The 10213-nt window shown below is 54.5% G+C and overlaps 3 protein-coding genes across 3 annotated transcripts; all 3 read left to right on the plus strand.

The window, feature by feature from the left end:
* Positions 1 to 1353: 1353 nt before the first annotated feature.
* Positions 1354 to 7537, plus strand: Pmar_PMAR008111 (n6-dna-methyltransferase, putative; the record flags this gene model as incomplete). Its single annotated transcript, XM_002785707.1, has 25 exons — positions 1354 to 1459; positions 1506 to 1627; positions 1678 to 1819; positions 1868 to 2008; positions 2060 to 2214; positions 2265 to 2355; positions 2408 to 2568; positions 3437 to 3503; positions 3643 to 4053; positions 4099 to 4263; positions 5039 to 5188; positions 5228 to 5319; positions 5366 to 5446; positions 5770 to 5860; positions 5896 to 5953; positions 5997 to 6153; positions 6200 to 6287; positions 6339 to 6472; positions 6516 to 6626; positions 6676 to 6778; positions 6825 to 6956; positions 6999 to 7082; positions 7130 to 7219; positions 7265 to 7357; positions 7475 to 7537. Exons 1-25 carry the CDS (start codon positions 1364 to 1366, stop codon positions 7535 to 7537), a joined length of 3078 nt encoding a protein of 1025 aa, XP_002785753.1. The 5' UTR covers positions 1354 to 1363.
* Positions 7538 to 7790: 253 nt separating this feature from the next.
* On the plus strand, positions 7791 to 8527 carry Pmar_PMAR008112 (hypothetical protein; the record flags this gene model as incomplete). Its single annotated transcript, XM_002785708.1, has 4 exons — positions 7791 to 7892; positions 7937 to 8191; positions 8271 to 8385; positions 8433 to 8527. The coding sequence occupies 4 exons, from the start codon at positions 7791 to 7793 to the stop codon at positions 8525 to 8527; spliced, it is 567 nt and encodes a 188-aa protein (XP_002785754.1).
* Positions 8528 to 8711: 184 nt separating this feature from the next.
* Positions 8712 to 10208, plus strand: Pmar_PMAR008113 (hypothetical protein; the record flags this gene model as incomplete). Its single annotated transcript, XM_002785709.1, has 8 exons — positions 8712 to 8841; positions 8886 to 9027; positions 9103 to 9216; positions 9259 to 9483; positions 9528 to 9696; positions 9743 to 9880; positions 9927 to 10082; positions 10134 to 10208. 8 exons carry the CDS (start codon positions 8712 to 8714, stop codon positions 10206 to 10208), a joined length of 1149 nt encoding a protein of 382 aa, XP_002785755.1.
* Between the last annotated feature and the right edge of the window lie 5 nt (positions 10209 to 10213).

Raw genomic sequence — 10213 nt, forward strand, 5'->3', positions numbered from 1 at the left:
GGCAACAGTGGGCGCCCTGAGGCGGCAACACTCGTGGCGGCAACTTCAGTGGAACTTCCTCGGTGTTGTTGTAACGTTAGATAGTAGTCTTAGAATGGCTACAGAAGCTTTCTACGAGGTCATTGTCGCTAGGACTGAATGAATCGTCTTTCCAATGCAGCGTGGATAACTCCAGCTCAGTAGTATATCGCTGATGTTAGTGCCGGTAATAATGGGCCTGTAACTCAGGAGGCCTTCCTTAAGGAAGGAGCACGTCCTTATAACTTCGGAAGGCCTTCTTTAAGGTGCCCCTTAAGGAGCAGTTACAGGCCCAATGTACAGTCAAATTGACCATGGGTGGCTGTAGAATGCGGAAGTTGGTTGCTGATGGTCTCTAGCGTAGTGTCTTGAGAACTCAGAACAAAGGGGCTGGCGGAATAGTCGCTATTAAAATGATGAAGGGAAAGTCCCAAAGTAGTTACCGCCTACGACGATGCTTTGCTGCTAGGCACTACTCGTAGGATGGGTGTATTGCCTTGGGGGAGGTTAGGTCTCGCCGACAACATCATCGCATGGTGAGGATGAGGGAACACCTATACCGATGTAGGAGGGTATAGGTGGATCTGTACCCATCGTCCAGGGGCAACGAAAACGCTTCCCTAGAGGTGCAGGCTGGACTGTGCATATATAAGATCATCATGGCTGGATGGTTACTGCCCCCTAGACCGATCTTAGATTGGCTTGAGAGGTCAGGCAGGCCTTTAGAGGTCCTTAAGAACCCTTCCTAGGACTCACCAGTAGACCCGTGGTCCACAGGCTGTGGGCGACGACTGGTTTAATGGCGGAACTGTACACTGGTACTACTACCTTGGGATGGTAAGGGGAGCTACCTAGGATGCCAGGGTGATCGCTCTTTCTTGGCTCTTCTGAGAGCGATGAGACCTATATATTTGCATGCTCATCGGTCCCTAACCGTGGTGGATGTCTGTCCTGGTCGGCGCGATGTAAGAGGCAGATATGGCCGGAGGTTGCAAATAGGGTACTGCTTTCTCCCGTGTGATCAGTGGCCACTACCTTACTCCGTAATACGGAGCCTGGATGGATAGATGGGGATGTCACTAGACCAGTCCGGTGTGCCCCTTGGGAAAGGCGGCTATACCCCAGTATTCGACCACTCCTCCTCGGTGGCCCTTATGGGTAGGAATACACTTCCCAACAGTGCGCAGTCGGGGTCGTCAGGGTTCTTTCGGGACGGAGGATGTTCTACATCTGCATAAAATGGAGTTCCCATACATGATGTGATGCTATGTTACCATAGGTGGTCTCTTGACAGACTCAGTGTTGAGTTTACTAGTACGGAGGGGACGTGGTATTAGACTTGCTTATGCTGGAGGAATGTGCGGCAGTAGATGAGAAGCCATTACAGGGGATGGTTGATGAGCTGTGGGGGGAGCTCAATAAGCCCGAGGGGGTCCGTGAGGTGAGGCCAGGGAGTGCTCATGTCTATAGACCAAACTGGGTTTTAGTTTACGATACTGCCAGTGGTGAACGACTACCTCATAGGAGGTGTTGATGAGACTGACAGAGGGCTGCTGTGTTCTGAAGGCCATGTGGCTGTGTCCATGAAGACCCTTGTTCCTCTCCATCGGTGAGGGGTATGCCGGTCCACATGGCGTCCTATGGGGCTCCGTCCTATAGGTACTGCCGCGGAGGACTGATGAGCGATGATGCCAAGATGAGGTTACCCTATGCTGCCATAGCAGCTCTCACATTCCCTGATTGTTCCGATGCTTGGTCCTGCCTTGCACCGGCGTGCACAGACGCTGACAGAACTCAGCTGGTAGCGTGCAATAGACGGTCCCTCCTGTTAGAGTACTATCCTTTCCAGTTGCTATCAGTCACCCGATTGAGCCTGCTAGCCCACCCTAAGGCCGGAGGGGACGCCTGGAGTTTCAGGGAGTCTGTCCTCCATACCATGCCTGTAGAGCGCTGGGATATTCCCTCGGAAGTCGACCTCATCGAAGCTGTGGTAAGGTCAAGGGTGCTTCTTACCTGCTTGTTGAGGGCCCGCCTTCGTCAGGCTCTGAAGCACGCTTTTGCCTATTATCCTTGGTCCCACTTCGGGTGGCTCATCCAGCAGCTTCCTCCCCGAGAGTACCCCCAAATAGAGAGTTTCCTGGGCCGCATGCTCCGCCAGACCCCTCGGCACAGTGCACCAGGGCACTACACAGCAGAGTAGGACTTCCTATGGACCTCATACTGTCGTCGTATTTAGAGCCCCTCAGATATTTCTCACTGTTGTGTGGGCTTGATGGTCTGCCCTTGGTAAGGAGGGTATGGTCGATGATGGTAGATGAGCACATACGTGAGCACGAGGTAACCGACTCGGTCACGACTCTGTTGGTATGGAAGTGTCCTGTCCTCTCAGGGAGCGGCAGAGGCCTGTTGTTCGGTGGTCCTTTGGGTGGCGAAGACCTCGAGTGACACGAATCTTGGCAGTGCGCTAAGAGAGAAGATGCTTTCAATTGGGCACTTGGACGAGGCCCCAGCTAGAGTGTTTCGGGATGCTTTAGAGACACTGGCTTCTCTGTAGTGATACTCGTTTCTGGTCACGATGTTGTGTTGCTGCTTCAACTTCTTCTTCTTCTTCTGGGGCGCGCGCTTTTGTCGGCGCATTTACCGTGGGCGTTCTCTGTTGTTCCTCTGGAAGATGTGCTCCCTAGGAGTGTCGAGGGACCTTGCCAAGCAGTACTGGAGGAAAGGACGGTAGATATTGGTGCTCTGTTTCACCCTCCACTTCATCATAATAACAAAGGGGCATGCACTGAGCCCATGAACACAGTGCGATCGGAGCCGCATCGAGCGAGTAAGGGGGTTCCGGCTGGTCTACAGGAAGAAGTAGTGCCTTCCTAGCCATTGTGGAACGTACTGAGAAGCCTTGACACGGGGGTATCTGAGTAGCACTGCCTCAGGCCTGAGCACATGACTCGACCTTCCAGCTGTTATGTAAAATCTGTGCTGTGAGTGCAGAGAGAGATTCTATAGAGAAGTGCTGGCTCGGTTGGGTTGTGGCAATTCACTGTAGTGTGGGGTCGCGTGCCGTGTGTGACAGGTATTGCTCGAGTGTATTGTGGCCATGGCGATACAGCACTCCATCATGCAGGGCGGAGGAAGGGGGGTGGGGATTGCGGTCATTGGGGAAGTCCACTTTCTCAGAGGCCTACCTTTCCTCTGCCATTTCTCCCCAAGGGCTTCATGAGTTGCCGGTTGGGCATGTGCCACTCTCGCCATGTTGTGTTGGTGATGACTCGTGTATATTACGGCCTCCTGTAGATTATTCATCACTTTGTATGAGGCTGACTATACTACTAGCGGCTGTATCGGCCCACTGCTCCCGATCGAGGCTTCGGCCTACACAGGAGAGTGTCAGCAGTTTCCTACAGCGTTTACTCAACAGTACGATCGAAGACCTGCCTGCAGCGAAGGTTGACTGTCATCGCGATGGTAACACAATAGGGGAGCAGGTAGTAGTAGTAGTAGTAGTAGTAGTAGTAGTAGTAGTAGTAGCAATAGTAGTAGTAGTGATAGTAGTGAGAGTAGTAATAGTAGTAATAGTAGTGTGCCAGTCAGAAGTATGGGCCGACAGCACAGCTCCTCCCATAGGTCCTTGCCATGCTTGGAAAGAACTCAGCTGAGCTGAGTGGGCCGGTATCGTCGGGGAGTTGGGGCTCTCTAGACGTGCGCAGCATAGCTATGATGGACCCTAGGAGAAGGCAGGCGACACTGGCCGGCATCACTCAGGAAGCTATTGATAGAGCTCGATGGGTACGTGGCCTCTTCCTCTCTGTCGTGCCCCTTCACTGGGTCTATACTGGTCAGGCTTACTCTGCTGCTGGCCTAGCTTCGTTATCGCTGTCCAATCCCGAGGTTCACCGGCTACTATCGTCGGAGCATGGCGTCTTCGATCACCCCGAAAGTATCCCTCCTCTGGGTCTGCTAGGCGCGGGCGATGTTACTCATCCGGAGAAGCTCTGCCCTATGGTGTGCGGCCCGGACGTTAGTGTTGGTCCTGGGGTAGGCTTGCTCGTTATCGTGGGGGGGGCTTACTCCATGCTGTAGGTGGTCGAGTCGAGATGCTTCACCAACAGACTGCTTCACTTGGCACTCTCGGGGACTAGGGTGAACGGGACCGATCGAGTGGGGGAAATTGACACCTTCTGTGGTGACACTGGGCTGGTGCTGGGAGTCGGCTCCCATCTCCTTGTCGTTGACCAGACACCTACTGTGAGGTCCCAACCCAAAGCCTATATGTGGCGGGATCGACTAGCGTGGTAACTGAGGGTGGCGAGCCGTCACCTATTCCTGACGGTCATGATGGGACCTTCCCTAAGGCTGCATTCCTAGACCCCAAGTGATGCCCCTGTGGGCCAGCGAGCTTGGACTGCGTGTCGTAGGTACCTACCTTGCACGTCGAGGTCGTGTAAGGCCACCTGCCATGTATCGCCACAGTCTGGTGCATGCGTGCCACGAGCGATGGAGGGCAGTGACGGGTGAGAACTACCGAGTTTATTGCGGCATCCTACGGCCTGCCTTGAGACCTTCTGTTGCTTTCCTGATGTATTGGAGTATATGTTGACTATCTTCAGCTGAGCTCAGCAGTTTCCTCACTAACTATCGAGGCTAATACAGGACTCGTGGTAGAAGTGTACAGAAACCAATAATAAATTCTCAAAATTTCATTGGAATTTTCGTATTTTCATATTCGCCTCGCACTGCGTTGAGATGTTCACAAGCTGGTCGTTGTTGTTGAAGGTACGGTCTCCTCCTTGAGTTCTGCAGCACCTGCAATTCTCAGAGTCAGTGTAGTGAGGCCTTGCAGTCGACTCCGGTAGGCTCGTGAGTTGTTGTCCAGGGGTGAACGATGCTGTCAGGCCCTGCCAGTGAAATACTCATCGAAGTGCGATTGGAGTTTGGATAGTTGTTCGTCCCTTTGCCGAGCGGCGCTCAAGCACCACCCGATGTACTGGGTTCTCCCCAATACAGTCTGGGATGTTTGTAGGGAGTGCTCTCGGCCCCGGCCGGCCCTCCACCTCCCATAGCAGATACTGGCTACCACACGGCAGTGCTCAACTCCCAACCCTGCTGCCTCTCTGGGGAAGCACTAGAGCGGGCAGGCTTGTTTGGGCGGCTGGAGACGGACCGGGAAGAGGTAGCCTCGCAGTAATGACATCACCCAACTTACCCTCAGCTGACCCCTCTACTCTGTGAGAACGTTGCTGCTGCAGTGGGTGAGGACCGGGCTGCGTTCCGGCCCTGCAACGCGCCGTACATCAGCGAGGAGTGGGTCGCTATGGGCTGTTGCTTGTCGTCATTGCTGTTCTGGCAGCACGGTGCACCTGTTCCCACCAGCGCCTGGCCAGGAGATGGAGGCTCTGATGAAGCTGTATACGGGGATGGGGCGTCGGGGGTAGGAAGCCGATTCGACCCCATAGGACTCTGTCGAACCCTTGGGCCCAGCTCGGCGACGGACAGCGTATCGGCAGAAGTACAGCGGGTAGCTGTGAGTGGCACAGAGAATATAGAGTTGGTCGTTCACATTTGGAACGCCCGCAACGTGGAGTGTTGGCGAGCTGTGCTGGTGAGAGGCGAGCGCTAGTTGTTCCTATGGTACTTGCCTGGTGGCCTCGCTCAGCTCCATCGTCCATCAGTTGGGGAGGGGGACGGGTCGGGGAAGGTCTTGGAGTAGGGCTCTGGCAGTGAGGAGGGATGATATGGATGTGTTCTATTCAGTGGAGTGCAGACCCCAGGCTATGAGTCCAAGGGGCTCGAACTGATGCTGGCTTGTGATGAGGAGCTGTATGGGGAAGTGAGCCCTGGTCTGGTAGGGGACGTGCTGTAGCAAGTCGTGGTGTGTAGGGGCCCAAGGTGCTTGGCAACGATGGAGGACTGAGCATGGAAGGCCGCATCACAGCAAGTAGGTGTGTGATAGTCCCTGGGAGTAGTAGGGCCTCTGGAAGGTTCTGCTAGTCATCCCGAGTCGAGGTCTGGGGTACACTCCAACTGGAGGCTGTACACCATAGACGCTACCGTCCCCAGTGCTGATGCTGTCAGTGCTGCCCTGGGCGGCGATAAGGAGCCCTATAGGCTCATGCTGTGCCTTGGACCTTCCCAGAGGTACAGTCAAGAAGAGGGAGTAGGATGGTCTCAGGGCTGGGCTCAGGTACATGCTATCTACGATGGACGTGGCAGAGTCGGGGCTACCCGCGGTGGCTGTGGGCGTCTTCGAGGTTGACCTCCTAGGAAGGAACGTTGATCGTAGTGGTAGTAGTAGTAGGCCTGTAAGCGAATGAGGCGTGAAGTTGCCGCCGGGAAATGCCGCTGAGAAGACCGTCATGAATGTGACGGATTTATTCATCATGACAATCGTCACCACTGGGACTATGTCCCATGTCGAAAGGGTGTGCCTTAAAGAGCTTCTGTTGCGTTCCCTTCGGTTAAGGAACGTTGTTGCAGTCTCCTGGTAGTAGCCTGTTTAGCTCGATGGTCTCCACTGGGAAGGTCTACTCCCCGAACTCGCAGGAGCTGTTCGAGGTTGGGGACAGTGATCCTGATAGTGGGGTGGCCTTCTACCCTCCAAGCGACGATACGTAGGCCTTTGGTCGGCACTGTCAGCCCTGGAGTCTGGTGACTGGTCAGGTACCTGTTCCTTGATGTCCTGCATGAAGAGGTAGAGAAGATGAGTGATGCGGGCAGTGGGCCGGGGAGGGCATGTATCCTGGAAGTCGGCCCTGGGAGTGGGGTGAGCTGGTCCCACCACTGCTGCGGTGATCTGCTGGGATGGACAGGTCCTGTCGGCCTATCTGGTTCGAGCTATGGAGTCTGTCGGAGTAACAGCCCACTCAGTAGCGATTGACGTGAATCGACGAGCCTGCGAGGCTACGCTGAGAACAGCAAAAGTTGTCGGTGTGGAGGCGAAGGTCCGCACAGGCCCTCTTGTGTGCCCTTGGATCCCTGTTTAGGTCCATGTGGTGCTTGGGGACTTCAATCAGAGCCCTCGATGGCTGCGGTACCGACCGGACATCATCATCTGCAACCCTCCATATGTCAGTGCTCCCCCTTGCCGGCACTGATATAGCCCTGCTCGGCTCAGGTTCCGTCACCACCTGAGGAGTGCCGGTCGAAGGGGATCGAGGCTAGCTGGGCAGGTGGAGTTAAAGGCCGCGAAGTGATCGATCGAATGGTGGGCTTGGGTGCTTTGGGCGTCTTGTAGTAGTCTGGGCAGCAGGTCCCTGTCTTTGCTCGTCTGCTCCAGCATAGTGAGGAGTCGATCCGGCCGGTGCTGTACTTCCTCTTGGAGAAGCAGAATAGGCCTAGTGAAGTGTGTCTATTGTTTGAGGAACTTGGCTGTGTGGGACAGTGTGTTGGAGAACGGCAGGTCCGTGGCGAGCTGCTTTACGTTTACAAATTTCACTACCGGCACTCTGCCGATGTTTAGACTAGTGCTAGCGTCGTGCGTCTTGTTGTCAATCTCGGGGGGTTCCAGATAGGGGATCGCTGATGGACTCAGTAGAGGTGGGACGACTCGATCATCGCAGTCTATGAGACGTGTCACTGATGTCATCACCACCAGTGTCACCAGCAGCATCATCAACAACAGAGAACAGTCGACGTGGATCGGGGAGCAGCAAAGGGGGGATGGAAAGACGCCGATCGGGGAGTCTCCGTCCCTCTTCAAGTGAATGGCGAAGTCATATTAGCACTGAGCATATCCTTAATGACACGTACGTGGATTCGTCTTTGGAGATGCCCACATGGGTATTCTGTTGGTCATCAGTTACAAAGAGCTTGGCCGCGACTCGGACCCTAACGAGGATGGCACGGAGGGTCCTGACATGATCCTCCGAATGTTCAAGGTGAGTGCCCTGATCGCAGGTTGTTGGCAGGGTAGTGTTTTCAGGCTAGTTGTGTGTACATAGCGAGAGAAGTGGCAGCGGGGTTCACCGTGGTCTTGAATCCATCCCATACGCTTATCCTGGGATCTGACTCGGCCTTCACTCGCCCAAAGCCGGTGCTGTGGATCAGCAAGGAGGCTCAACGGACATCAAAACTGAGTCCAGGCCGTGGTGTGCGGGTTGATCCTCCTAGAGGGCCTCATAAGGGTATCAATAAGCATGCTGTTGATAAGATTGCTGGCCTTGGGGATATAGAACTGGTGAGCTTACCATCTTGCATCGCTCCGTCGTCCTCTCATTCCGTATCCTGGGGTTATTGGCGCTGATGGTCGTGGCCAGGTTGCAAAATTCATCACAACATTTTTCGGCAAGGCCTCGGAATATATATGCTCAGCAGCTCTCAAGAAACAGTCAGTGGATATCGACTTTCATCCAGTGGGCCGGCTGACCATAGGTGAGGCCGTCACCGTCGATGGGAACAGTGATTTCCTGTTTCCATAGACTCCACTACGGCTTCCCTCGCTTTTGAGGCTATTGAACACGACTATGCCAACGTGGCCCTCCAAGAGACATCTGATCCCCTTGTGGAAAAGTAGGTGGGGGCGCATCATTCCAGCTGATGACGATCCGAAATATTGGACTCGAATTTGCATCGGCTTCGGTGGTGAACAGCGAGGATCTTGCTCCCCTCCAAGGTATAGGTTGGCTGAGTCGCCTTCCCGCCGACGTGGCATTGATATCAAAAGTCTCCATAAGGAGGACTTTACCATACGGCATTTGATGAGGGAGAAGACGCGCCGTCTGGCCCGCAAGCTGAAGGACCGAGAGTCTCCCCGAAACCAGAAGCCCAGCCTGTCAGTGCAGGGCTCAGCTCCTGCCAGGATCGATGAAAAGACGTTGGGCACTTTAGGTGGGGAGCCTTCGAACCTCGAGTCCATACAGTGTTATGCGTAGTTGTTGGTCGTGGCCAGCTTCCGAAGGCCATGCGATCGCTACTGCTTCGTGATATAACCCGTGAGGAAACGCCGAAGGCTCCTACGGGAGTTGTCGACATGCCTCCACTACTGGACATTTTTTCGAGGACACCGGCTGCCTCGTAAGAACTCATCATAGTATCTTGCGAATGTTGTGTGACCACCTCCGAGACGAAATTATAATGTGCCCTATGCAGGTTGAAGGACAGTTTGGTCCGCCCCTCCCTGGTGGCCGAGATTGGTTCCTATCATGCCCCTCCGTGGGCCACTCTGCTCGAGATGGATACTCGTCCAAGGAAGATCGGTTTGACGTGAGCCACTATGCATGTTGTGCGATAGGAGTATCTTTCCAGGTGGGCCTGGCATAAGGCTGATGCCTGGCGAGCAATGGAGAGGCAGTTGACTATGAATGAGAGGTTGCAGCGCAGACTCTGGAACAACTTGGTCCCCCCGCCCCTACCAGCACAGCTGGAGGAAGCCTCTCGGTCGGTGCGGCCAGTCGCCTCCGGCTCCCGTTTCGAGAAAACGCTGCGAAGATGGCTGGTGGATGGGCCTGTGTTTAACAACATCCTCACCAGGTGGGACATTCGTTCTCTTTCGACGAGGACGATTCTGTTGTTAGATACAACTACTACGCGGGAAGTTGTTCGAGGAGCTCAGGAATTGCCCTGGACAACCTCTGTCCCATCGAGGGCGAGGTCCTCACGCGATTGAAGGCCGAGATGGACTGCAAGATGCATTTATGGCCGGATGTCGATTACAACACTCGTATGCACCAGATAGAGGAGGAGGTGAGTCCCTTTCCGTCACTTGGCTTTATTATTATGTCATCGTAAGGTCATCAACACCTACATCACAGCTCTGAGGAAGGGCATTGTGGACTACAACCTGCGTTACATCTTCCAGAGGAGGCGCCTTAACATACCTTTCACACCATCGCCGATGGCACCTCCATTTGGGGTCAATGCCTTCTTGGTGAGAATCTTTTCTGGCTCGTCGCTGAGTATTCCCTTGCCTGTAGGTGGGCGACATCAAGACCTTTGGAGGGCCTCCGACGGATAGTTGGCGACAGCTTGTTGCGCAGTCTCGAGCCTCCTTGAACGACGGCAAGTTCGCCGCCCCAACGTTCCTTTGCACTCGGCTGACTCAGCAGTGGTCGGAAGGGCACTACGGCGAAGTGAGTACCTTTGACGATGAGAATCCTCGGGAGTACCTTTGAGTGCCTCAGATGAGCCTGTTCGGTCTTGGAGAGCAGAGGGACCTGGTGGACATTGAAAGAGCCCAGTTCATACAACTGCAGTAGCTCAG

This window comes from Perkinsus marinus (assembly GCF_000006405.1).
Source record: "Perkinsus marinus ATCC 50983 genomic scaffold scf_1104296932072, whole genome shotgun sequence".
In the NCBI taxonomy this organism is placed as follows: Eukaryota; Perkinsozoa; order Perkinsida; family Perkinsidae; genus Perkinsus; species Perkinsus marinus.